At 41.2% G+C, this 27,592-nt stretch overlaps 2 protein-coding genes across 3 annotated transcripts in view; one reads left to right on the top strand and one right to left on the bottom strand.

Moving 5' to 3' along the window:
- Window positions 1-181: 181 nt before the first annotated feature.
- bap1 (BRCA1 associated deubiquitinase 1) lies at window positions 182-13,027 on the bottom strand. 2 transcript variants are annotated; one of them, XM_033627702.2, is made up of 17 exons: window positions 12,822-13,027; window positions 12,490-12,519; window positions 11,690-11,744; window positions 11,358-11,490; window positions 10,439-10,558; window positions 9,992-10,053; window positions 9,693-9,835; window positions 8,139-8,217; window positions 7,914-8,037; window positions 6,767-6,899; window positions 5,501-5,679; window positions 4,068-4,198; window positions 3,438-3,898; window positions 2,947-3,185; window positions 2,647-2,739; window positions 2,477-2,549; window positions 182-1,148 (listed from the first exon to the last, which is right to left on the bottom strand). In XM_033627702.2, exons 1-17 carry the CDS (start codon window positions 12,856-12,858, stop codon window positions 1,015-1,017), a joined length of 2,226 nt encoding a protein of 741 aa, XP_033483593.1. In that variant the 5' UTR covers window positions 12,859-13,027; the 3' UTR covers window positions 182-1,014. The 2 variants fall into 2 exon arrangements, with proteins under 2 accessions (XP_033483593.1, XP_033483592.1); XM_033627701.2 differs by having other exon boundaries at window positions 7,875-8,037; window positions 12,822-13,024.
- A 1,915-nt stretch (window positions 13,028-14,942) lies between these two features.
- rad54l2 (RAD54 like 2) overlaps window positions 14,943-27,592 on the top strand; it is an 18,308-nt gene continuing 5,658 nt past the window's right edge. Inside the window, exons 1-21 of the mRNA XM_033627225.2 lie at window positions 14,943-15,101; window positions 18,048-18,246; window positions 18,360-18,669; window positions 18,761-18,897; window positions 19,829-19,969; window positions 20,085-20,317; window positions 20,413-20,595; window positions 20,713-20,846; window positions 20,934-21,130; window positions 21,288-21,630; window positions 21,736-21,913; window positions 22,063-22,293; window positions 22,972-23,090; window positions 23,608-23,726; window positions 24,121-24,220; window positions 24,445-24,650; window positions 24,910-25,079; window positions 25,756-25,952; window positions 26,213-26,397; window positions 26,552-26,641; window positions 26,729-26,821. Of these exons, the coding sequence (XP_033483116.2) occupies window positions 18,099-18,246; window positions 18,360-18,669; window positions 18,761-18,897; window positions 19,829-19,969; window positions 20,085-20,317; window positions 20,413-20,595; window positions 20,713-20,846; window positions 20,934-21,130; window positions 21,288-21,630; window positions 21,736-21,913; window positions 22,063-22,293; window positions 22,972-23,090; window positions 23,608-23,726; window positions 24,121-24,220; window positions 24,445-24,650; window positions 24,910-25,079; window positions 25,756-25,952; window positions 26,213-26,397; window positions 26,552-26,641; window positions 26,729-26,821 (3,514 nt within the window). The 5' untranslated portion in view covers window positions 14,943-15,101; window positions 18,048-18,098. The remainder of the gene's footprint in view (window positions 15,102-18,047; window positions 18,247-18,359; window positions 18,670-18,760; window positions 18,898-19,828; window positions 19,970-20,084; window positions 20,318-20,412; window positions 20,596-20,712; window positions 20,847-20,933; window positions 21,131-21,287; window positions 21,631-21,735; window positions 21,914-22,062; window positions 22,294-22,971; window positions 23,091-23,607; window positions 23,727-24,120; window positions 24,221-24,444; window positions 24,651-24,909; window positions 25,080-25,755; window positions 25,953-26,212; window positions 26,398-26,551; window positions 26,642-26,728; window positions 26,822-27,592) is intronic.

Genomic DNA, 27,592 nt, shown 5'->3' with positions numbered 1-27,592 from the left:
ACTACAATAAAGCACTTTGATCTAATAAAACTAATCTAGTGAACCTACTAAGATTTGTGACGTGTGATTAACATTTATTAACATACCCTGAGGTGGAATCCTGCACCAATCCATTCACTACCATTACATTAAATACTGCAATCCTGCTGTAGTTAAAAAAGACATCTGGATTATAGCAAGATCATTTCATTGACTTTATTATAGTATGAATTGGCAAGCACAAAGACCGACTGAGCTCAGTGAACAGGTGAGCCAATTAACAGATACATATGTACAAAAACACACAAGTGCACACATCCGACTTGATATTCACTCAGTTTGAGGTCTCAGGTATAAAAATAACACAGAGCTTGTTTTTCATTTGCAGAACCTCAAGAGATAGTCATACACAACTAGAGACCCTCAGCTGGAAGAAAAAACCTTGATGCATCATGACGTCTTCTTAAGTTTAAAAACTGTCCATGAAGAATGTGATTAAAAGATGCTTTTTATGTTATATATAGTGAGTTACCAACAGTGACAAGATTATAACTGAAATGCTATGGATGAATAAAATGTGGCCTTTTTTTTGGTCAAACATTCAATACTTAATTGGCACCATAAAAACAAGAGAGAGGGACACAGTTGAGGAAATATTGCTACCAAATTGTATATTTAGTGACAACTGCACTGACCGTAGGACTGTTTAGTCAGAATGAATACTTTGCCAGATGAAAAATTCATTCAGATGCACAATTAATTTTTTTCATATTTACAAACCGTCATCAGCGGTGGCACTAGAGAGAAGAAAATTTACATTGAGACTAAAATGGTCGCACATATATATATATACAAATGATAAAACAACTGACCAAACACGCAGTCGATTTCATGATGGAGAGGAGGCTCTAAAATACAACACTAGACTGCCGTTACGAGAGAGATTTTCAGGAGTGCATCAGTTCCACTTTCTTTGTGGTGATTGCTCGGTGCTCGCAGGAGTACATTTCTCACAGAAGGTATGATTGTTTGTAATTACTGGCGCTTGGCTTTGTAAGGTCGGGAGCGTTTCCTGCGATCAGGTTTCCTCTGTTTGTGCAAGCGGCCGATACTCACTCCCTGCCGACGGCGCACAGAAATGTTTTGCTCCACAAGGCTGGCCAGCATGCCTGCGGAGGAGAAAGAGGCAAAGTGAATGACATTATAAAAATACCAGCAAAATACCAGCAGGATATGTTTCTTTTTATTTTGAAGTAGTGGCACTTAAACAGATAATAAATAAGTGGCTGAAACTAGAGGCGCCACAACTGAGCATGATAAAGGACACGATTAACTAAGACTATAAAATGGAGATAATAAACCACAGTATTGGGAGCCGAGCCGAGCTGTTTGATCTGGGATGGAAGAAAATACAGAAAACAGGTTTTCTACAAAAGTAAAATGAAAGAGGGAGGGGAGGTACAAAATAGGGAAAAGGGAGATCAAAGAAAAAAAAAGAACATATTTTTTAAGATATTCCCTGAAACATTTTTTTTCAGGTTTACTTATTTGTTGTTTTTTAATATCATTTTTATTTATTTATGAACTTTTTCCCATTACTTATTGGTATACTTAAATGTCTGTAGGTATGTGTAAGTATTTATATTATTATTTTTATTACTATTTTGCTATTGCTATTTTTCTTTTTTTTTCTTTTAAGATGTTGGGTCCATGGAGTTGGGTGAGAGGGATATATATTACTTCCTTTACTTCCCTTATTTCTGAGTAATTGAGTAAGTAACTATTGAGAGGGATAATGATTAAAATGACACAAATTAAAAGTTTATATATTAAATTTTTAGCATATAACTATATATTACATATACATATACTATTTAAATGTTACATTGTAACATCGAGAAATAGCTGATTTACTGTAAACTGTGTAAAGATAGAGGAGATTGTATAATTTAGATCAGGACTTTGTATTTTTGTGTTTTTTTTTCCTTTCTTATATTTTTAAACATTTGGAGCCAAAGGCCACGTACAGCCTGGTCCTGACTCCCCTGTCAAAATACACAGCTTGGGGCAGTGTCCCCGACATCACATTCTTCATCCTTCGTATGGAAGGCACCAGGCTGTCAACCAACTCCAATGTAAACCCATCTGCATAATTTTTAGACATTTAGACTGACGGATGAAGTATAAAGAGTGCAACAGTCCGCTCAGGGAGGAGAGGTGAATGGGTCCAACAAGCACAGGACTTTTACCCATACGAAACTATTATTTTGTCAATTCACATAACTAATGTCAACCATAATCTTTTCCTTACCATATTTAGAAAGTAGAAAATTAACTATTTGGACACTAATGACTAACTTTAGAGAACCCAGGAAATTAAATGGAACTTCAGAAGAAGGTTTAAATGTAGGTATGATGGAGGAGTGAGAGGGATAAATAACAGAAGAAGATGAAGAAGAAGAATAAAGACAGAAGTCCTCGAGATGATGATATTTACCTTCTTGGGCCAGCATTGATATAAAGGTGCAAATGAACTCATCGTAATTATGGGTCCTTCTCTGATCATCAATCTGATTGAATTAAAAAAAAAAAAGATTTAGATTAAAAGCTGGTAAGAACAACGTCTCACCAAAGATACTGAATTGGTTCCAGGTAAAAGAAACCTACTTTATATTTCTTTCTCTTCTCTACTTCCTCCTTTAGATACACTTCATAATTGGCGATGTCAGCCTCTACACACTTGAGCAGTGCGAGTAGCTCCTGCAAGAGACAGAATCACATTAACCGCTCCGTGTGTTTGTTTATTATATATTTCTAGTATACAGTGTTAGATACAGCTCCCTAATTGGCAACACAAGCAGAAAATGTGAGCGTAATGTGATATAAAAACAAATCTTGGCAGGCTGATAAGAATAGTAAGATACATACTACAGTGCATTACAACACTGGGGAAAGTCTTGGACTTACTTTGGGAGAGTACTTATCCCCAGGGGGCTTGCTGTCCGCAGCGGTTTCCACAGCATTGGGCTTTTCCTTGCTTGGTCTCACCTCTGCTCCGTCTTTGTTCTCCTCTTCTTTCACCTCCACAGACGGTCCCTCATCTCCCTCGTTCACCCCTTCCTTCTCTCCTGCTGCGGGGTCTGCCTTCTCTTTGTCTTTTATCTTTTCAGGAGTGCACGGCCGCTTTGTGCCATCAGCAGCCAAATCTAGCGTACAGACAACAGAGAAGGTAACAATCGATCAAAATTAGCTGGACGCAGATGATCCATTAATAAAAGCAGTGTATGTTATTCTCATTAAGGTCACCCCAAACTGTTTACTTCTACTGTCTGAGATGATTAATATGCTCCAACTGTACTCTAAATATCAAGTAATAGACTCAAATGCTTACCTCAGCAGAGGCTTTTAAAGCACCTTTGTAAATAACACAGATGACAGTAACAACCTCTTGTACTCACCAGATGGAGGGAGAGCGTAGATGACTCCGTCCTCCTGCAGGTGTAACAAGGCCGCGCTGACAGAGGGACCCAGTTCTCTCACGGCGCGGTTGTGTCTGGAGTCCAGCCTCAGCATCTCGTCTTCTCCAAACAGCACACGGGACAGATGGGACGCAACCGGACTGGATGGACGCGTGGCAGCCTGGGAGCGCGCCGGTGAGCGCAACGGGGAGTTGAAGGCGCTGCCAATCTCAGAGGCTGTGTCTGTGCTTTCATTGCTGGGTGTGGGGGAAGGCTGTGAGGCAGATGTGATGCAGATGCCTCCTGTGCGCCCCTCTGTGCGTACTGAAAGGGGTGTATTTAGGGCATCTTTTCTTTGGGCCTCCTTCAGTTTCTCAGCCAATACGGTGAGGGCAATCTGGCTCTCCATTCCAGTCCCGACTCGTCCTGGTCGCGTTCGCAGACTTCCCTTCCGTCTAAACCTAAAAAAACAGAAAAATTTACAACATGAGACCTCTGTGTCAGTGCTATGATCATGTTGCTATCATAAATCATCAATAAAAAATTGATCACAAAAGAATCCTCCTTCAGTCAGGTCATAACCACAAACGTAGAAAGAAATTATACCTATATACACATAACGGTGCTAACCTGTTGGATTTGACTGTGGAATCAGTTACTTCCTCCTCATCATCCTCATAGTCATCTTCATCGTCAGAATACTGCCGTTGTGTCCCTGGCACTCGAGAGCGACCAACTCCAGCAGCAAGATCCTCCTCTTCCTGTTAGTCAGAGAATCTTTGATAAACCTCAACACAATATTTTTTCTCCAAATAATGTTAAATCTGGGAGATCACGAAGGGCAGCTCCGGTATTTTTCAACCTGGACCCATGGTTTTGTGTCTGAGAAAAACAATTTTTTTAAATCGGTCCAATATTGAGAGGAGCGTTGCAGCCAGCAGCAGAAAAACAGGCTATAATATAACCACTCAGAGCAGGTGCATCCTGTCAATTTACGTCCACTGAAAGTGCTTGTCTTTGCCTCTAACAGGCTCAGATTGTTATGAGTTACTTATAATGCACTTAAAATGGACTTAAAATGACGGGGCCAATTGCTCCGAGCGGTTACGTTGTACAGCAGCCTATTTCAGCCCTCTCTTTCAACATTGGACCAATTTCAAAAACGGTTGTTCATGCGAGTCACTTCGACACAAAAACACGAGAAAATAAAGCCCAGGTTGAAAAATAGCAGAGTTCCTCTTAAACACCTGGAATGTAATAGAGAGCAATCAGTAGTTTTAATGGCATAAAAGACAGAGAAATAACAGGCACAGCGAACTGCCTGCAAGTCAGATCTGAGAGACAGAAAGCAATGTGTGATCTGTCCTAGTTGTTGAAAGAGTCGAATATTAATCTTTTCACACAATTCTCAATGTAATACCGGACTCTCTTCAAGCAGACGGATATAGATTGTCATATGCTGTATAGATTTTGGGCTGTTTCAATAAAACTTGTCCTGACAAGACTAGACCGATAAAATGTAGTTCTATGGAAACAAGACGAGCATCCTTCAAAATGGAAACTGGAAAACAGTCCAACCCTTCAATTATAACCCTTACCTTGTAACTATACTATATTTGAATAATGTATTTTGTAAAAGTTATAGAGGGTGATGTCAAATAAATATTTTCAAACAGTGCTGTAAGTCCTGAACACAACTAGAGCTGAAACATTTAGTCAATCAGTGAATCAACAGAAAACTGCCTCTCTTTGTTGTACGAATTAGTAAACTATCTAGTTTTAAGACTCTTGGTTGAAAGCAATTTGAAGATATCATCTTTGACTAAGCCTTTTCCACTATTTTCTGACGTTTTATGGAGAAACATTAATTGAGAATATAACTAGCAGAATAACTGATAATGGAATTAATCATTACTTGCAGCCCTGAACATGCCCTAATCGTATAATATGATCAATCCATCATCACCTCTAAAAAAGGTCTTAAGTGGCCAAAATTGGTGAAGAAAGTTCAGACACACATACACTTCTGAGCCAGGACCTCCACATTTTACTTCTACTCTTACCTGCATTGGAGACTTGGCGTAGTTGTGGTTGTCCAGAAAGGCAGGCAGGCGTTGAACGATGGGGTTGGGACTGGTGACTTGCTGGGGACCTGTGGGGACTGGTGGTTTGCCCATGACCTTAGTGTTTCCTGAGGGGCTGGGGGCATCCTTAGACTGACCTCCTGACTCATCCACTGACTCTATAATGAGAGTCAGTCTATTTCAGCTGAATGTTTATGATGTGCCCCTTTACAATTTACTAACATGTATTTTAACAAACACTGTGGAAATAAAGCCAACTCAACAAACAGTATGGGATTTCTGAAGTGGGGTTGTATTAGGCACTTATCCATAGTCAGTGCATTACCTACAGTAGATGATGGTCAGTGTGCTCCCAGTTTGAAGAAGCAGGCAGGAGTACAGCCACTGAAGCTAAGCAATGTACTGCTGTGGATGGGGGTATTTTAGCCACCTAAAAAGGCCTACCCCCAAAAAATCAATATCAGTTTAAGTGGACACTATATTGAGAATAATTTCCCCGCTTCACTTTGCTGTCAGAGACGGCCCTTTCCTTTAGCGCTACATTTTCTCAACCACAGAACTATCATATATCACAGATCTCTATGCATCTCTCTTTTTCGGCCCGTTCAGTTCCCTCTGCAAAAGAACTTCTGTAAATTCTCGGTTAAGGAATCCTCTTTTCTCCACAGTGAACAGCAATTTATCATTGCTATCACAATCACCCCTCTTTCTAATTTCCTTGTATTTGTTGCCTCATCCATAAACTGCTGAGAGTCTGACCCAAGCAGCTGATCTGCAGTGTAATACAGTGCATGACACGGTTGTGCTTATGCGAAGATAAACAGGAGTTGAGAAAACGTAGCGCCAAAGGAAAGAGCTGTCTGACAGCACGGTAAAGGCGTGAAAATTTTCTAAATGTAGCATGCACTTAAACTGATGTTGCTTTTTTGGTGAGTAGGCCTTTTTGTGGGAGATTAAAATACATTTTGCTGCAGAGCCCCATCTACAGCAGTACAGGTTTAGGTGGTTAAACAGATGTTGCTTTTGCAAATGAATGCAAATTCAGCCAGTCCACTTGAATTCTGCGCGACCTTGCAATTTTGTCCAATCACAGCTACATCGGATAAAATCTCATTTCATTATAAAGCTGCGCACAACATATGGAATTGCTCAGCTCCTTCTTGCCCCAGTTGCTCTCTGTCTGTTTATCATGAGACTACTGCTGTGGGAGTGAGGGAAAAAAAAAAAAACTATCCCTTTACGTACCTTGATCAGCCCCCTGCGATGTAACTGGCTCTGCATCTGCCTCCTTCTTGACTGCAGTGGTGTTATCATCAGTGGAGGACGACTCCTGCTGCTTCTTGTCATGGACAAGCTCAGGCTGAGTGAGCCGGATCATCTGAAGAGACAACACATAAAAGATCCTGTAAGGGACCCTGTTTGGCTATATTTCAGCCCAATCAAATTTCCTTTACAAATGAACACTTTGACAAACCTTTAAAAAAGTTTATCACCTATAACATACACAATTATAGCCCCACGTTTGGTATAGCACCTTTAGAACCAAAAGTAACCCCTACGAACATGTACCTAGACCCTAGGTCTGTTTAGCATTTCCACTGCAGACAGTACTCTTAAATATAGGCAGGGTTGTTGTCGCTCACTGCTCCGTCCAGCTCTCCCTGTATTTCCTCTTCACTGCTGACACAAAGGGAAGTCTACACCTTGTTTATTGTCCATGGAAAGGGGTTGCACACCAACGTTTTCATTCTAAATGTGTATGTCGTCCAACAGAGACAGTGAAAACAAATGGAATGGTCAAAGTTGTCATGGATCCTGTCGTTGACTCGTGCATTGAGTAACATTACAAGTAAACATTCCACCTTAAAAGTCGCCGGCAGTCGGCCCAGTGAATTAAGTTATTTTTTCACTCCAACTACAGCTGCTGCAAGAGGCAACAAACCTTCCTTTCATTTTATAGTTAAAGTATATTGATGTATGCAGAACTTGCCACAATATGAACAGCAGTTACATGAGCTTCAAAACCAGCGACAGCTCAGCCCTGAGCAGAGTGACCGTCTGCTACTGACCAACCAACAGACTGCAGTGTTCACAGCTCCACCTTTTAGTACCAGATCTGTGTGCTAGGTACCCCAACAAAAAGGTGATGAAAAATGTTGACAGTATGGAACAGTTACATTGGTACCATCCACAACTATTTAGCATGAAAATGTAAAAGTGATGTACCAAACTGAAGTGAACCGGACTGCTTGGTGGAAACGGGGCTTTTTCAGGAATGCTACAGTAGGACATCAAAACAAGTTTCAACTCTGACATGCTGCAGCAAAGATTATAACAAGTCATCAAATTTTACTCTATTTCGGCCTCTGATGACACTTCTAGCCGTCCTGACCTTCTGCAGACCCTCCAGAACAGTCTGTCGATTCCTCTTTAGAATTTCCAGTTTGGACTCGTACTTCATCCTGCGGTCAGGCACCACTGCCATCAGGTTGAAGCGAATGTCATGGTACGGCTCACTGGAAAAGAGCAGAGCAGCAGCATAAGAATGAAGCCTTGAGGGTGTGTGTACTGTAGAAGCTGAACCACCACTGCTTGAGCTAACAGACTCAGGACTCACCCGGCAGTGGCCAGTCCAATCCTCTCCATGATAACCCGCCGAGCTTTATCAGTCCATTCCTCCTCCTCTCCCCAGGGCCCTGAAATAGAGTGAAATATCATACTTAAATGTGTAACAATGGCTGCAATTAACAAAACAACACTAAATGAATTAATGCAATTCAAATAAGGTTGTCCCCTCCACTTTTTACAATCTGACAACTAACATTATATTTAAAAAAGGAAGGTGAAATAGTGATTTCATCTTGTAAGTTGAAGGAAATTACATAAAGAATGAATGGAGAGTATGGGAATGAGAATAACTTGATAATTAGAATTTTCAGAGGTTCATATACAATTTTTAGTGGAGCTTGGAGCGTCTCGTTTAAACATTGTAAAAGGGGAGACATTTTGGAATCTTAAGCTCCATGGGGTTTGATTAAGTTAAAATGTGTTGTTGTTGTCTGTGTGAAATTTCTGATATGACAACATTGTATTTAAAAGCCCCTTGTGTGAGTGTGAATGGTTGTCTGTCTCTATGTGTCAGCTCTGTGATAGTCTGTTGACCCATCCAGGGAGAACCCTGCCTCTCACCCCATGACAGCTGGGATAGGCTCGACCCCCCGAATTTTGACTATAATATATATGATAAATTAGTTGCCTGTTTCAGTTTTCACTTGAACCTTTCAGTGTTTACTGTCCTCACTCATCTTTGCCAAGACGCAAATCCAGTTACAGCAGCCCAGCACACGCCAGGTGTATGACGTTTCTAGGATTTGAGAACATGTGGAGCATTAAGTATTCCCGCACCCCTCAACGAAGGTCCAGCAGATCCACTGCTAGTGCATTTTTTTGATAAACAACTCTACTTTGATGCTTTCCTATGCACTCTGGCACCCAATTAATATTCAAATTCTAAAATAATTCCCAGTGTGAACAATTTCTTGTCATTGTGAATTAGACAATGGTCGGCATGGCAGGCCACCTGGCACCCTATCACAGAACTGGCCTGCAGGCCTCAAGTATCAGTGCTCTGGGCTCTAGTTTTATGATAAGTGCGTATTTTTATATTCATATTGCTCTAGGTGTGGGGCAAATATCAGGGCAGTGTAAGTGCTAATTTGAACAAAATCCAAGCAATAGGTGAAAAATTTAATGAGATTAAGATGGTACCCCCACCATCTCCAGAGTAGATTTATTTTGCACTTCTTCACCTATGGGGTGAGTCAATATATTGATCAATTTCATCACTTGGTGCTGTATAAAATATGTTTGTTAGGACCATCCACCTCATGAAGGGGACATATAAAATGATAAAAATGAGTGGTCATGTTTGGTTCTACCTCAGGTAGGGGTACCTGAAAAGCCCCTGTCTTGAACCCATTTTCCAACAAGGAGAAAAAAACAGAATAATGACTCTAGAAAATTCAGTCAGCATCATTGATGCAGACAAATCTATTTTCAACATATGCATACCCTCTAGGGCAACTTTCACTGGTTCCATGGCGGCCAAAATGCTACAAATCAGTGTGACCAGAACAGGACTCTGCATATCTCTGTCAGCATGCACTCGTACCGTGGTCAATGGGGTAAGCCTTGAGTCCGTCGAGCTCAAAGAGGCGGTCTTTGATTGGCACATAGCTAACAAAGTGGAAGGCCTCCATGGTCCGCACGGCACTGATCCCATTCTGTTTCTCCGGCAGGTGCCTGGGCTCCGGTCTCCATAGAAACACGGACAGAGAGCTTAAGAAACTGATGAATGCACAAAGCCTGACATCTCCCACAGTATGGCAGACCAATCACAGAGTAGATTTTTTTCCCACAGAATCAGAGCTACATGAAAATTTAAAAAGGGAACCACTGACTGTAACCTACCTGGCATGGCTGTTATGTGCTCTGGCAAGCTCGGGGGCATTTCCTATTGCGTAACCTTTACTCTGAAAAATACATAAAAATCAAAAGTTAAACATGACAGAAGGGGAGAAGGAGGGAGAGGGAGAACAAGAGACCAATCAGGTGACTGCTGACAAATATGAAATTTTAATGATGTTTGAGGTACAAAAACTATTACATATGCTTTGCAAGCTCTTGCTACCGTTGCCTGTTTTTATATATCTAATGTGTTTTTTAAATATTAACTCTGATTATCTTACTGATATAGTTTTTGTCAACCTACTATGGTTTCTTAGACTGTAACAGCCAAAGTAAAAAAAAAAACAAGTCTGAGAGCTGATTTTCAAATGAAAACTGTGAATATAAAGCACAGTAATGATTTACACCAAAATAAAAGAGATACACAACTGAGGGTGAGAAAAATCTTACCTCTGGACTAAAGCCTTTGGTGAAAGCCTTCATACGACTAAGGGTGGTGCCAAGCTCAACGCCGCTGCAGTTCAGCAGCACACTCAACAAAGCGTGGGTGGCACATGAATTTGGTATCAGCTAGGTACAAAAAATGACACATAAACACAAGTTTAAGTTAGAGTATGAATTTTGTTAACTATGTTTCTTTGGACATTATTGCAAGACATGACTATATGACTTAGGGTTTTGAAGTGATGGAAGCAGCAAAATATCTTATGGCGTCTATACTGGATGGATTTAACGATCATATATGTTAGGATTACTATACATCCTTTAATTATTACTGAATATTTTGATCCATGGTCTCATATATATTTTTATTTAAGCAATATTTTACCAGTGCAGTCTCTTGAGATTAGGACATTTCATTTTGAAGCAGTGCTGAAATGATTGATAGCTGATTAATTGAAGTTACAGAATGGAAAAAATGTTTATTATATAATGTGAAAACACTAAACATTGCTGTTAGAGCTGATTGGAAGTACCTCAATTTGCTTGCTTTTTACAAGTTCATACAATTTATAAAATGAATACATGAAATACTTTAAATAAGCTAAAAATTTTCATAAATGACTCTGAGGCCAGATAAGTTATGAATGCCATCTGTCATGATTTTTGCCACTTCAATAAGCAGCATCCGGAAAACTTTTGTTTGTAACAATTATTATCTAAAATGATTGCTTTACCCACTAAGCCACCGACACCCCACAGATTTACATTTGACTATGATTAAAATGTACTCAGGAGCTTACTAGTTACATCACGGACTGCATTAATTCTGATAGAAATCTGCAGAAGGTTTGCTGACTCCAGTTGTTCAGTTATCAAAAGTCACATCAATAACTACAATAACTGTCGAGATCACATAAACACTTACCTGATGAGCAAAGAACATGTCATTTACTATTTCCTCATCAATGACCGATGTCTCATCCACCAGGGTGTTAACTTTCCTCCTGGATCGACGTTCCTCGATCCACTTGAACAGGAAGATGAAGCCATAGACGGGACTAAAAAATAAAGTGATGCTTAACACATGTTGTTGCTACAGTCCAACATGGTGTAGGAAAATGAACACTTTTTATATTCATACATGAGCTCGGACGTCACCACCTGACATACCTAATAAGTAGTTTAAATCTTGATTTACATGCAATCGTGACTTACTAAACAGAATTGCATGGACCGGATTTGTTAGAAGATAAATACCTTTGACACTTGCTTTGAAGATCATAGATTTCCTCTACTTGGACACCTTTGACACCTACAGAGACAGACGCACACACACACACACACACACACACACACACAGAAACATTTTAATTCCCAAGGACCCCACATGGAGTTAAATATACACCGATTAACTTAAAAATTAAAAGCGTTGGCTGGTGAAGTAAATAACATTGGTCATCTTGTTTTAATGCAATGTTCTGCTGGGAAACTTTGGATCCCAGCATTCATGTGGATGCCACATGACACACACCACCTACCCAAACACCACTACAGATCCAGAGCGGCACTTTACGATGGCTGTAGCCCCCCCAGCAGAACACTGCACCACACCACACCACAAAAACAGCACAGAAATGGCATGAGGAACTTGACAAAGACCTCAAGGTGTCAACCTGGCCTCAAAATGACCCCAGATCCAATCTGATTGAACATCTGTGGGATGTGGCGGTACCCCAGAAGTCCTGTGTCTGTGCCTAAGCAGGTCAGAGGCCTCATTGTAGATTGGACTTGGCTTTGAGCGGTCGAGGAATGGACACAGCATCTCTGGGGTGCCCTGTGGTGTCTGGTTGGTGTATGGGTGGGTGGTATGTGTCAAGAGGCATCCACATGAATGCCAGGACAGAAGGTTTCCCAGCAGAACATTGCATTTTAGGGAAACTATCAGTGTTGTTCACTTCACCTATCAGTGGTTTTATTGTTGTGGCTGATTGGTGTATATTGGTTATTCACATTGCGATACTGTTAAAGGATTTAGCTGCTGTATATGAGCTACTCACCAAAGTCTTCAACCAGCAAAGTGAAGAGCCCTGAAATTATGAAACATTTTATTTAGAGTTCATAGAAAACATCAGAAAACAAATCAAAGACCAGCGTATTATTTCTGCTAATAACGGCACTCCTCCCCATGTTTCGCCTCAGGTTACGAACTCCATCAACACGCAAAACAAAAGACACATGCAGATTACATTTAATAGCTTTATAATTTTGTACTTCGTTTAAGTTGCTTTCTAAACTTAATTAGTGAAGCTGCTTAGGAAGCTAAAGTGTCCCTCTGGCTTTATGTGGAAGCTAACGATAGTTAGCTGTGTTGTGTGTCGACATGTCTCACCTGGATCACTCTCGAGCTCCAGCCACCCTTTGTTCATTTTCGCATTTGTGCACAGCTGACTAACGTTACTACCTAAGATGGTTTCCAGTCCATGTCCGAAACAGGGGTAATAATTTTAAACGGTAACGCTGTATCCATTCACGAGTCAACTGTGGAGAGCTCAAGATAAACACAATAGACAGAATTGGCCGCCTACAAACTACGTCATCAAGACACGACGGGTGGTCGCTAAAACACGTCCTCCCTGCAACTTCCGGGAGGCAGAACTACAACAAATGGATCAATCAGCCGGTCAATCAATCAATCAATCAATCAGGCAATACGTAGTTTTGTTAATTGGGTGTACTATTGTATTAAATGATTATAACATCTTTGTAAATTAATACCGAGAAAAGTCTACACAGTAGTGAGGGTGAAATGCAACTTGAACGATTAGGTAAATATAATGTGCCTTTCTTGCCTGTGGCAATTAAAATGAGGTCTTTTCTCAAAAACAGCTCCACAGTACTTTCTTAACGTGCCATATAGAGCGGAAAAATAGGGTATATTTAATGCACGCCAAACCCAGGGCTCAAATTATGGAAATATTAATACTCGTAAACAGTACTAGACATGTAATGTGCAATATAATATTCAAAATACCCCAGTTTACCGTTTTTGTTTGGTATAATCTACTGGATTAAAGGGTATATTCATTGAGACGTAGCTAATAGTTGTTTATTTTGTCTTTTGAGATTACATATCTATTTTTATTATATTTAGCACACTGTATAATTTGGACTTGAAGTGTTGCAGACATTAAGATATAATATTTTTGCTGATATCACAGCTGATGAATGAAAATGGTCAGTTATTTACATACACTGAATTCTCAAAGACCTTTTGTATCCCAATACCTGCACAACATTATAGGATTTGCTACAGATCCTACATGTTGTTTAAATCTGTTGCAGGGAGGCAAAGTGTCTCATGATCAGACAATGTTTAAGACAGATGTTTTGTTAAATTGCATCAACATAAAGGATAACAAATGTAATAAATTTTGTAGACATATGAGACACTGGCCTGCAACATCTTGCTGCAAACACTATTGGCATTGTCACTTTGAGATCATTGACTTGAAATTAATTTGGACTTACTATAACATATAGTTTGTAAACAATAAGGTTTGTAAAGTGAATTTTAAAATCATACACTTAATCTATCCAACAAATCACTTCGTCTAGAAATTATCTTTTTGAAACCTGTGTGTCTTGTAATACTGGCAAAGAAACAATTACACATTTTACATACAAATACATTCATTTAAAATTCTTCCCTGATTGATGTTGAATCTGTTTCTGACTTGTAATGTGGAACTAAGATTAATTTGCAGAAAAGAGATACTATTTTTATTATCATCAATAATCATCAAACCATTGTTTATTTGGGTATAACTGACCAGAGTTCACAGTCAATGGGCTAGAAGGATATAAATATATGATGGCAATTGCAATAGAATGATGAAAAAAAGTCTAGAAAACAAAATACTAGCAGCAATGTCTATCAAGAATTAAAAACGGCAATTTTTAAAAGGTAAAAAGATGAAATAACAAGAATTAAATCTGCCCTAAATAACAAATAAATAACAACAGGAATGTGCTGAAAACCAGTTTATAACTGAGTCAATCCAGTTTCACCTGTAATACATAATGTTAATTTTAATACCTTTGTATAAAAATAAATTAAATTAAATTAAATTAAAAACATTAAAAACAGTAAAATGTAGAGGAAATAAATCATGGAAAAAATCAGGAGAGAGACACAGGGCATGTCTTTTATTTATTTATTTTATTTATCTATTTATTTTTATTTTAAATCTTCTCATCATAGTGGTACATTTTTAATTTTAGTTTGAAACACTTAAAGGTCTGACAAATCAGAAACCCATTAGGACTATGGTCATTTACAATGCCTTAAAAACTTCTTTTTCCATTTTTGTATATTTTATGTACCCCGTTTGTTCTTTGTTCCATGCTTTTGTATCATTTTATAATGACTGAATAAAGAAGGTTTTAAAAAAGAGTTTAACATTTTATTTATTTTTATGTGCTTCGCGCTTTTCCACCCCCGGAACCATAGTTGGAGCTACCTATGCGGGGACGGCATTTATGGTCACACTGGAAAATTTTGGAAATTAGCAACGTTTATCAGTTCATTTTCACAGTTACTGTACAAATTAATTGGTCGGTCGTGTGCACAGCGAGGTTTCCTGAAGAGTCGAGCGAAGCCGCGGACAAGGTAAGAGCCAACACCGGCCCGATGTTTGACTTTATCCGGCGCGTCTCACCTTACTGTCGGTTAGCCTTGTTGTAATGCAGGCTAGCATTAGCTACGGGGACGCTACACATACACAATATAAGATTGTTATCTTGCTACAGCAGCCAACAAAACAGTCGGTCCGACACGGAAAGCTGCCTTTTCTTCCAGCCTGAGTCACAGCCAGCAGCCCCCGTCTGCGTTGCCACTAACGGACAATGAACGGCTCAACAATTAACGTGGTTTTAACGTTTGAATTTGGGTTTATTGTTGTGTAATTAGCTAGCACATTGGGCTGCTGACTCAGCCCGAGGAACAACTGTGTTTATATGCACTCATTTAGGAAGCCAGCTAACGACAGGTGATTGGTGTTAACGTTAATTAGCAATAACGACATCATAATAACAGATAAGATCCAGAGGTAGCTTCATGCTACTTGCTAGCTTCCTTCATCCTCGGCTCAAAAGCCATTGGGTGAAGTCCCTCCCATGTGTCACGTCATATGTACCGGTGAGTTAAACATTTTTTTGAACATTAAATTCCGCACAGATGAACACGCTGTCTTACACTCAGTGCTTGATATATACTGATGTAAACACACTGTGCTAGTTATAACAACAACCTAATAGACCACACAAAGAGCAAACTTCCATACAGTATATTGAACTAAAACTGAAAGGCAACACTTTGGTTTTTGCTCCCATTTTTCATAGGGTTTAATTTAAAGATCCGAGACTTCTTTTAATGCACTCAATGGATATATTTCTTTAAAATTTTGGTCCCAAAGTTGTTAAAATCCATGATAGTGAGCACAGATAATCCATCCACCTGACAGGTGCAGCATATCAAGATGCTGATTAAATAGCATCATTACTACACAGGTGTACCTCGGGGTGGTGACAATAAAAGGGCACTTAAAAATGTGTAGTTCAGTCACGCAAAACAAGTTTTTAGGAGAGTGCCATTGGCATGCTGTCTAAAGAAATGTCCACCAGAGCTGTCAACTGAGTGTTCATTTTACTACCCGAAGCTGTATCCAATGTTGTTTTAGCAGTACATCCAACCGGTCTCACAACTGCACAAGCCTGTTATGATGACAAAATGCTGTCAGGTCACCCCGGTAAGGGCGATGAGCATGCAGATAAACTTCCCTGAGAGGGTTTCTGACAGTGTGTGCAGAAAAAATTCTTTGGTTGCGCAAACCAGGCTGTTCACGTGGCTGGTCTCAATGTAGAGGTCCTGAGATGGTGTGGCTAGAGGTGGTCTGTGATTGTGAGGATGGTTGGATGTACTGTGAAATGAACAGAAATGACACTGGAGATGTTTTATGGTCATGAAATTAACATTTAGTGGACATCAACAGCTCTGGTGGACATACCTGCACTCAGCAAGCCAATGACACGCTCCTTCAGAACTAGTGACATATGTGGCATTGTGTTGTGTGATCAAACTGCACATTTTAGAGTGACCTTATATTGTGACCATCTGAAGGCACACCTGTGTAGTAATGATGCTGTTTAATCAGCATCTTGATATGCTGCACCTGTCAGGTGGATGAATTATTGTGGAAAAGGAGGAGTGCTCACTATTACAGATTTTAACAAAGTTGCGACCAACATTTGAAAGAAGTATATCTATTGAGTGCATGGAAAAAATGTTGTAGATCTTAAACCTGTGAAAAATGGGAGCAAAAACAAGCATTGTGTTTCTTTTTTGTTCAGTGTATTTTACTGTCAGATATTAGGTTTGCATCTGTAACCTCACCAAAACATTTAAAAGTTTGTATGTCTTTGGGCCATGATCAAGTTAAAAACCACTGAGTTGTAATTGATGCTGGCCTTTATTTTTGTGTACATATCGGCAGCATTACCAAGGTAGCCTTCAGGCATCTCGGGAATATTTTAAAGAATTTTGAAACAATATTTCTGAATCTGACCGACCCAGTCAGGATCAGAAACACGCGTTGACACCTTTGTCATCAGCAGACTAGATTAATGTTCTTGTTTTGAGGTCTTACGAATAGTGTTGCTCTCCCTGGTTGGGGTCAGGGCATGATTTAGAATAAAGGCAGGTTATGATTTGCCATTGCAGAGATGAATGTAAGGGTTAGGAACAAAGTTGAGTTGAAGTTAAGGTAAAGTGGAAGCAGAATTCTAATTTAATTGGATCCCCTCACAGTTAGCTCAGTAGCTTATTCAAAATACTGTCCTTTACTTTCATAAGGGCCAAATAATTTAATCATATCCCTGCAGTTCTCAAACATCTCTGCTGGGTTCGTTTTCATAACAGAAGTGAATTCAAGATTCTTCCTGCTGTACAAAGCTCCCAATGGTCCGGCCCCAGATTATATCTGACATGCTTAAGGTGTCTCAGGTCACAGATTAGTCATTCAAAATCTGGCACATTACGCAGGGCTCAACAATAAGGATTGCCCTATCGCCTGGGGCAAGTAAAATGCCACGTTGGGCTTGTAAATCAAGCAACTCAAACAAAAGAGAATTAAGCACTAGCCTAGCTATAGACTTTGTTGATACAACGGCTAATTAATGAAACAATTTGTATAAAGGCATGTAAAAACTGACGTCAGGCAAATACATTTCTGACTCACTTGACCAACCGGGCAAGTCGGGGGGGAAAAAAAAACATCAATAATGAAACCTGTTATATGCTGGGAAGTTTTTTTTTCCTTTACGTGTGATGTTTGTCTGTATCTATTGTGTAACTTGCTTTAGTAATTCAAGCATTGTAGTCAGTGGTTGAAGAATTACTGTCACTCAAAATTAGTCTAAGGCAGTTTTCATATTTGATTAATATTGCAAATATTTCATCAAGTAAAAATACCAAACATTTGCCAGTTGTAAAATCTCACTGTCAGATAACTAAGTTCACCTTTGTGATGTAACGATGTGGTGTCTTTTGTTATTTCAGGGCTCCTAATGAAGGTGTGTAGGTAATACTTTGAGAGCCTTGTAAGACGCCATGTCTGAAGAGGCGCTTTCAGAAAGTGACCTGGAGCCCAGCCTTAACAGTGAAGAGGAGTATCTGGACAATGAGGAAGAGGAGGACAATGAGGACATGGAGGAAGATGAGGATGAAAATGATGGAGACGATGAAGATGATAGTATTGGTGAGTGACAAATGAACTTCTCTTGTGTCTTTTATTAATCTAATGCATTAAAGCACTAAAATAGATTTTTAAGACTGAAACACTGTCTATTCTGTCTCTCTCTCTCTCTCCAGAACGACCTGCAAGCGCCCAGAGCAGGACGGAAACAGCTCAAGATGGCCGGGACTCCACCTCAGCTACCTCCGGAGAGCCATCCTCAGAGCCTCCGTCTCAGCCTGCGTCCCGCCCGTCCTCCAGGGCTCCGTCCAGACCTGCCTCTCGCTCTCAGCCTCCAACCAGCCCAGAGAACTCGAGCCAGAGCAAGCCACCTTCCAGCAAAACAAAGAAACATAAAGCCTCGAAATTAACCAAATCTTCAAAGTCTTCAAAAGGCTCCAAAATTCCCAAGCCATCTAAGCCTGCACACATGAGGAAGAATATCAGGTACCTTTACCTGTTTGATATTTGCCTCAGGTGTATTACATAAAAACTTAAATTTTTGTATATATAATGAAATTTTTCATTATGCTAACAGGAAGCTGCTCAAAGAGGACCAGCTGGAGGCTGGGACCAAGGCTGCTCAACAGGAGGAGATGGACAGGCGGAAGCGTCTGGAGCAGCAGAGGAAGGACTTCCCTACACCAGCCTCAGCTGTCCCCGACTCTCAGCTAGGTGACTGTCCCTCTGTCTGTCTGTAACTGTCCCATATTTGTCCTCTTACCTGTAGTGTTATTCATCAGTCTAGATTGTTTTGGTGTGAGTTGGAGAGTGTTGTGTTGGAGACATGGGCTTTAGAGATGTCTGCCCTCTCTGGCAGTTACTCAAGATAATCCACAGACCTTGTTGTGAGAAAGCAGAAAGTAGCGTGCACATACTCATGGATGAGAGGTTTGTGCTTGTTACAGCGCAAGATGTAAACATTAATGGCGTCCTCCTTGGCTGGGCTGTAACGTTAGCTAGCTCAGTGGTGCTAGGTGAGCTAGCAGTAGATGCACACTTCCTTGTGTGCCCTTGGTGGGTGTAGTTTGGTAGAAAGTTTAGTTTATTTCGGTCACTTTTGAAGCAGTGACAAACCAAAGAAAGCTTTGCTGACAGTAGAGGTGAAGGCTGAAGCCTCAGCTTATTGCACCTACCTTTTTACATTAATAGTTTTGCACTGTTCTTTTTTAGATTTTTTTTTAGACTTTCTACATTATTTGTGCAGTTTTAAAGTCCACCAAATATCTAAGTTTGAAAGCATGTGAGTAGAAAGGAAATAGTTCCTACAAGGTCTGTGGATTATCTTGAGTAACCGGATCATGATTTGTGGGAAGAGACATTGCTGTTGTGCTGTTGAGTTTCAAATGTTCAAATGTATGTTTTGGCACTTTGAGCACCACAAGCCGAGTGGTTCCATTATATTAAAGAGAAGGCAGACATCTCTACGGCCAATATCTCCAACACTCTGCAACTCACACCAGAACAATTTAGACTGATAAATAGCACTACAGGTAAGAGGAAACATGTTTTCTTATTGTGGGGTGAACTCTCCCTTTAATTTTGACATATTTTTGTTTGTACTTTCTATCCTAAATTTTCCAATACCTTCCCATCTCCCCAATAGTCGATGCTGCTTCAATTTTAGGAGAAGTATCTCACTTGGTCCCTGGTCTCCTGAGCAAGCAGGATGTGATCTGTCTGGACAGCAGTGGTGATGAAGATGAAAAAGTGGACCCCAAGCTACCTGCACTTGCCATTAGAGATGGTAAGATTTCAGATACTTCTGTGAAACTATGATGCTTTTTTTTCTCCAAATGGCTCCAGACAGTTTGAGACTGGAAAGCTCTCACGCAGTGCTCCTTTTCCCTGTGATGGTGCAGATATAATTGAGCTTAGTTCTGGGGACGAGGACGCCCTGCAGATAAGCAGCGAGTCGGCCGATGAGGATGCTGATGGCACGGGGGCGTCAGAGGAGAGCAGCGGGGCACACATCAACGACGCAATGAATCTGCCTGACGCACAGGGTCGAGTGCTGGTTAATATCAGTCACCCTGCAGACGAGAAAAACATTTACCTCGCTCCGCAGCTGGCCAGGGCCGTCAAACCTCACCAGGTATGCCTGCCACCTCGTTCTCACTCAAATTCTCAATACCTAAACGCTCAGCAGCAGAAACCAGCAGTCCAGCTTGTTTTCTCTCCTCGTGTCAGATCGGGGGAATCCGGTTTCTCTATGATAACCTCATTGAATCCCTGGAGCGGTATAAAACCAGCAGTGGCTTTGGCTGCATCCTCGCCCACAGCATGGGGCTGGGCAAGACACTGCAGGTCATTTCCTTCACTGACATCCTACTGAGGAATACTGAGGCTCACACTGTGCTGGCCATTGTTCCTGTGAGTAATCCAAGTGCACACTGTGCTAAAAGAAAGTATGTAGAGCACTCATTCATGATCTCTGAAGACACATTTTGATTAAATTAACCTCCTAAATCATTGTTTCCCTCATAAAAGGTGAACACACTCCAGAACTGGCTGACCGAGTTTAACCTCTGGCTCCCGCCACAAGAAGCCCTCCCTCCCGACACTGACCCTGAACTTGTCACAGGACGCGCATTCAAAGTTCACATTCTCAATGATGAGCACAAGTACGTGACGTGTCATGTTGTGTGCAAGGTTAAGCATTTGTCGTCAAACATTTGAGCTCTTAATCATGCTGACTGTGTGACCTGCAGAACGACGCTGGCCAGGGCCAAAGTTGTGGAGGACTGGTCCAGAGATGGAGGGGTGCTGCTGATGGGCTATGAGATGTACCGCCTGCTGTCCATGAAGAAGAGCTTTGTGATGGGCAAGAAGAGGAAATCAAAGAAGCCCGCAGGACCAATCATCATCGACTTGGATGAAGAGGATAGACAGCAGGAACTCATGAAAGGTCAGCAAAAGCCATTTGTTTAAGGCGATCAGTGGCCTAAGCAATTTGTAAAGTTGTCTTTGTGCCTTAAAAACTCAAATGCAGATAAAAGATACAAGATACAGTGTCATTTATATTTACAGACTCATTCACTCAGTCTCTTCTCATTTGTCTTCAGGTATTGAAAGGGCCATAGCGCGGCCCGGCCCAGATGTGGTGATATGTGACGAGGGTCATCGCATCAAAAACTACCACGCCAGCACATCCCAGGCTCTGAAGAACATCCGCTCCCGGCGCAGAGTAGTCCTGACCGGTTACCCATTACAGAACAACCTCATTGAATACTGGTGCATGGTGGACTTTGTTAGACCTGACTTTTTAGGTACACGACAGGAGTTCAGCAACATGTTTGAGCGGCCCATTCTGAACGGGCAGTGCGTGGACAGCACACCTCAAGATGTCCGCTTGATGCGCTACCGCAGCCACGTGCTGCACAGCCTGCTGGAGGGATTTGTCCAGAGGTAAATCAGCTGTCAGTGCCAGATGTAGAAATCATGAAACAATGCATAGTATCCTGGATGATGCTTACCCGTCCATGTTCTCTGTGGTGCTTTTCTGGGTTGCAGACGAGGTCATGACGTGCTGCGGGACCAGCTTCCCTCCAAGGAGGAGCATGTGATCTTGGTGCGGCTCTCTCCTGTACAGAGGGCGCTGTATACTGAGTTCATGAAGCGCTTTCGAGAAGCAGGGAACAGTGGCTGGCTCGGTCTAAACCCACTCAAAGCCTTCTGTGTATGCTGCAAGGTGAGACTGTTTCCCTCGCTGATAGGTAGAAACCTCTGGTACTGAAGATCCAGCCAAAGCAGTACACTCCTGAGGAATCAGGTCCATTATTACTGTGACTGTCACAATACCACTGTGGCATTTAACTTTTCTGTCCTGGATCCCTCCAGATCTGGAATCACCCCGACGTCCTCTACGAAGCCTTGCAGAAGGAGAATCAGGCCAACGAGCAGGACCTGGACCTCGATGACATCACTTCAGCGAGTAACCCTCGTTGCCCTGCACCGGGTGCCGGCCTCAAAGCCAAAGTAGCAGACTCGAGCAACAGTAAAGTCAACAACACCCTGCCACCTCTCAATCCCTCTCAGGATCGAGCCAATCAAGTCATCACGTATGAATGGGTATGTCGTGACAGTCCATAGAAAGCTCTTTGCTTTACAAGTTGGTTTTACATAATTAAAGATCTTAATTAAATTAATTAAAATACCAAAATAAAGATTAGATAAAAGATTAAAAGAAATTAAAAGATCTTAATTAATTAAAGATTACTCATATTATCCCAAATGATTCCAATGATGTTCAAACCCAGACAAATCTGTAATTTTAATTAAGGATACGGTCTGTATCATTTGGTCGCCATCACCTGTCAGTAGCGTCACAAGCTGTCACTGGATTAAGGATTTTAGTCATCACATGTCTGGATCTTAAGTTATCAGAGAAACAAGCTGAGCAAACATTAGTTGCAGCTCAGCTCTAGCCCATTTTGTGCCAGATAGTGCCAAAGAAATTCTAATTTTTAATGTGAACCTGCTTTGTCCAGTGTTTTTTTTTTTTTTTTTTTTTTTTACTGGTATTAACACCGGAATCTGTTTGTTTTGGAGAGGAAGAAACCCCAAGCACCTAATGACCATATTTTCAAATATTAGAACATAATACTCGTTGTGTCTGCTATGCCAATATGTATCTTTGTTGTCATGTCTGTGTTGGGGTTTGTTGTTTGGGTTCTCCAGGCCTGAAGTCTCTTGGAGTTGCACCGCCTTTTTACTCAGCAGCCTTTTCTTCCACATGATTTGTTTCAGGCAAAGGACATAATGTCAAACTACTGCACAGGAGTTCTGGAGAACTCTGCCAAGATGATTCTGCTCTTCCATTTGATTGACGAGAGTGTGCGAAGAGGGGACAAGATTTTGGTCTTTAGGTAAGTCCTCAGTCCAACGTACAGTGTTCAACACAAATCCACCTTTCAGCAGCTTAGAGAAGAGGTAAACTGACTTTGCATTCTAGCTAATTAATCAGACTTAAAATCATGACATTTTAATGAAACGAAATTGGCAGTTGTTTGTACCAAAAGGTGTACATACAGCAGTACTGTGGCTATATAAAATAATCTAACTGATTAATTGTAACTTTGAATGTATCGGAATCAACAACACTGCTGTCATTTGAAGTCCATTTTACAACCCTGATTCCAAAAATGTTGGGACGCTGTGTAAAACGTAAATAAAAACAGAATGCAATTTTCATGTGAATAGCTGCATTAGAAATATGTGTAATGACAAAAATGACATGATGAATACTTGTTTTCCCCACTGTGTGTCCAAAAGGATTTACAAATCATTGCATCCCAACTTTTTTGGAATCAAGGATTTATTTTGTACCAAAGTGCACTTACTTCACTCTGCCCTTATTATCTGTTTCTGCTCTGCACCCACTAGTCAGAGTTTGTCCACCCTGACAGTCATCGAGGACTTCTTATCAAAGAGACCCATGCCGACAGGCATCGCCTCCTCTGACACCCAGAGCCAAAACTGGGTTCGCAACCTCAATTACTACAGTGAGTCATTCAATCTCTGCTCTCTCTTCTAAACTGGCAACTCTGCACAAAGTGTGGTTGTCACCACTGAAGCCTCAAAAGATTGTATTTATTGATTTAGTATCACTGGCTGCAATTCATCAAGTTCTCCCATTTGATCGTCTGTCTTGGCAGATTTACACTGTCCAACATTCATTTATTTTTATATATAATGTACATATGTAGTCTTTTCACTGTTCTGCCCAAATGAAAACTACCTCTCACATAAAAATTCAATAGAAATATCCACAATTAAAAATCTCCCAGCTTTATCTTATTGTAATTATTCAATGACAAATATGACCATGATGCACTGTGTGAGTTAAAGTGTGTTCTGATGCTTCAGTGTTGAGAGATGACGTATGTCTGTCTGCAGGACTGGATGGGAGCACATCTGCCTCGGAAAGAGAGCGACTTATAAATCAGTTTAATGACCCAGAAAACATCGCAGCGTGGGTCTTCCTCCTGTCTACAAGGTGTGTGTCTCTGTTTTCTATTTTCTCATCATTTTTCACACCTTCTGTACACACTGGCAGAAATGTTATCAATAATTTGTTGTGTTCCACGGGAGTCCCAGTGGCGTATAATGTATAGTGCGTACCCTCAGTCCCTCTTGTCTCTGTTTCTTCTTATCAATAAAGTAAATGCTGAAAAATAAACTTTAAAAATAAAAAATTATAATTCGCTGTGTTCTTTCCAGAGCGGGCTGCTTGGGGGTGAATCTGATTGGGGCCAACCGTGTCGTGGTGTTCGATGCCTCCTGGAACCCATGTCACGATGCTCAGGCAGTGTGTAGGGTGTACCGCTATGGTCAGAGGAAACCCTGCTACATTTACCGCCTCGTCTGTGATTTCACCCTGGAGAAAAAGATCTATGACCGACAAGTGTCCAAACAGGGCATGTCTGGTAAGAGATTTGTACATATGAACCACCTGTTTGTTAGACATTGCATTTGCACTATTCCTTATATTATCCAGTCAAAACTATAGAGGTTGATCTCATGATACAGGGTTAATGCATTTTCAAGCTTCAGCTAATACTAGTTATATGTTAAAGTGCAGCCAACATCTGTTCAAATTACAGTCGTCAAATGGAAACTTGGAAGTTTTACTTTTGAAAGTTGCTGCTTTAATATCCAGTCTTGACCTGCTGTGTGTGTTTAAAGACCGCGTGGTTGATGACCTGAACCCCGTGCTGAACTTCACTCGTAAGGAGGTGGAGTCACTGCTGCATTTTGTAGAAGAGGAACCTGAACCAATCTCTGTGGTGTCCCGGGAGGAGTTTGAAGGAGTGATGTATCAAGCTTGTCAGCTTTACCCACACCTCATCACCAAGGTGCAGTTGCATGATAGGTGTTAATTAAAAGCTGAGCCTCTGCAAGAAAGGCAGTCGTTGTGTTTGATGTGTCAGTTTTAAGTTGTCAAATACTAAATTTAAATTATTTATTTAAGTATTGGCCGTATGGTGAGTGCTGCTCTGACTGCCAGCAGGCAAATGGTCTTGGGCTGCAGAGTACAAACACACAAACTGAATGAAGTGCTGAATGCGTCAGCACTTAGCAAAACAACACGAGAATAAAAACAGCAAAGAATTTTCAGTAACAGTTACATATCCCCATCTTATTGCTTATTGATCAGAAGGAAATCAGTGTTGGCTCAGTGCTCACAAACCAGCGCTGAAGTGCTATGTAAATAGCACGCTGATTTACAGAAGAGAAACCAGGGTCGCATGTGAAAAATGTATTTGAGTTCTGAGTTTTAAGTGAGATTTCTGAGAGTATGTAAGAGTAATCCTAATTTCAAGATAGCAAGCAGTGTAGTGTCAACAGTTCAGCAATCTGATGACTTGTCAGTGTGCACACAGCTTTACCTGGTAAAACTTAAATCCTATCTGAAAAGGGCTGACGTCCGTCTGTGGTGAGATAAGTAAGATCGACCTGCCTCTTGCATTGAAAATCCGATCTGACGGCTGATCTGTAATTAAATTTCCTTCGTCCCATTTGTCTCCTTAGCAACCTTTCCATCATGAGTCCCTGCTGGTGGACCGGAAGGAGTCAAAGCTGACAAAAGCAGAGAAGAGAGCGGCCAAGAAGAGCTATGAGGATGAGAAGCGAGCCTTGGTGCCCTACTCTCGGCCATCCTATGCCCCCTATTACCCAACCAGTGATCAGGCACTTGCAAACATACCAGCATTTAACCAACGCGGCTGGTGGGTTTCACACTGCATGATTTAGCTTGCATTCCTTTTTGGAAATCTCATTTAATGGTTTGCTAATGGTTTGTTTCTCTGTAACCTGTCCAACAAAAAACACCATTAAATAAGTTGGTTTGTTTCAGGTTGTAGCTCTGCACGAGTTTCTCTTTCTCTCAGACTAGACATGACTGTTGTGTGTGTGTGTGTGTGTGTGTGTGTGTGTGTATATATATATGTGTGTGAGCATCTCATGAGTTCAGCCCTCATATTTTCAGGCGTGCCATGGCACGGCCAGATGACAAGCCTGTGGCAAGTGTCAGGCCCATCCAGTCAACCCCTATCCCCATGATGCCTCGCCAGGTCGGTATGGGCATGGCTGGCTCCAGCTCTGCCGGCAGCCTGCCTGTCAACTTCCTGCAGAAAGCTGGAGTTTATGTGCAGAGGATCGTCACCACAACTGGTAATGAATAATATTCTTTAATCACTGAAAGAACCACACTGACCCTGAAATATTACATTAACAATTTAATTTTTAAATAGTGTGAAAAATGAATTATCTCTTATCACATGTAATGACCACACATTAACATCCGCCATTTTATCTTGATCTACAGATATTGTAATCCCAGGAGCCAACAGCGCAACAGATGTTCAAGCTCGAATTAGTGCAGGAGAGAGCATCCATGTCATCAGAGGATCTAAAGGTAGCTGCAGCTACACAATAGTTGCTCTCTGTATACAAAGCAATTTAAGGTTACAGCCTCCATCACTTGGTATTTTCTCCTCCACAGGTACCTACATCAGGACAAATGATGGGAGGATTTTTGCCATTCGATCTGGAAAGATCAGTAGGCCGGCAGCTGGAGGCTCTGCTCCTCAAAGAGGTACAAAATCTTATTTATTATTCATGTTACCTGTCTCCAATGCCAGGGGTCTTGTTCATGAGTGAGGGTAGAATGGAGCGTGAGATGGATCGGCGGTTTGGTGCGGCTTCTGCAGTGATGCGGGCGCTGCGTCAGACCATCGTGGTGAGGAGGGAGCTGAGCCAGAAGGCGAAGCTTTCGATTTACTGGTCCATCTACGTCCCAACCCTCACCTATGGTCATGAGCTCTGAGTAGTGACCGAAAGAATGAGGTTGCAGATACAAGTGGCCAAAATTAGTTTTCTCCATGGGGTGGCTGGGCTCAGCCTTAGAGATAGAGTGAGGTGCTTGGACATCCGGAGGGAGCTCGGAGTAGAGCTGCTGCTCCTTCGCGTCCAAAGGGGTCAGTTGAGGTGGTTCGGGCATCTGATCAGGATGGGATAGACTACATATGTAAAGGGGATTAAGGCTGCATTCACACCAAATGTGGCGTTGCAGCGAAAAACGCCACTCCTTCCATTAGTTTGAATGTGGGTAGTGCGTCTAAGCTGTAGCAGTGGGTCCACAGGAAGGGGCTGAAAACACCACAGCGGCCCGCGGCAAAAAGTTAAAACAGATTCAACTTTGGGATAAATGTAACCCAACATCACCCTGCATAACTGGCAATAAGATCACAAGACATCTGTGGTCCACAGGAACAAGTAATACAGTCTCTGTCATTAATTGTTGTAGTGAATAAAAGAAATAACACATGCATAAACAGCTTGTGTACTATCCTACTAAAAAGGGCAC

This window comes from Epinephelus lanceolatus, chromosome 1 (genome assembly GCF_041903045.1).
Source record: "Epinephelus lanceolatus isolate andai-2023 chromosome 1, ASM4190304v1, whole genome shotgun sequence".
NCBI lineage: Eukaryota > Metazoa > Chordata > Actinopteri > Perciformes > Serranidae > Epinephelus > Epinephelus lanceolatus.
The sequence above is the reverse complement of the archived record's forward strand: the minus strand, read 5'-3'. Positions and strand labels throughout refer to the sequence as shown.

Excerpts from the sequence above, each read along its gene's own strand:
- bap1 (XM_033627701.2), bottom strand. The coding sequence starts at position 12,858 with ATGAACAAAGGGTGGCTGGAGCTCGAGAGTGATCCAG. Across the intron at positions 5,680-6,766 it reads ATCGCAGGGGGCTGATCAAG|AGTCAGTGGATGAGTCAGGA; the intron begins GTACGTAAAGGG and ends CTCTCATTATAG. Across the intron at positions 4,199-5,500 it reads ACGCCAAGTCTCCAATGCAG|GAAGAGGAGGATCTTGCTGC; the intron begins GTAAGAGTAGAA and ends TCTGACTAACAG.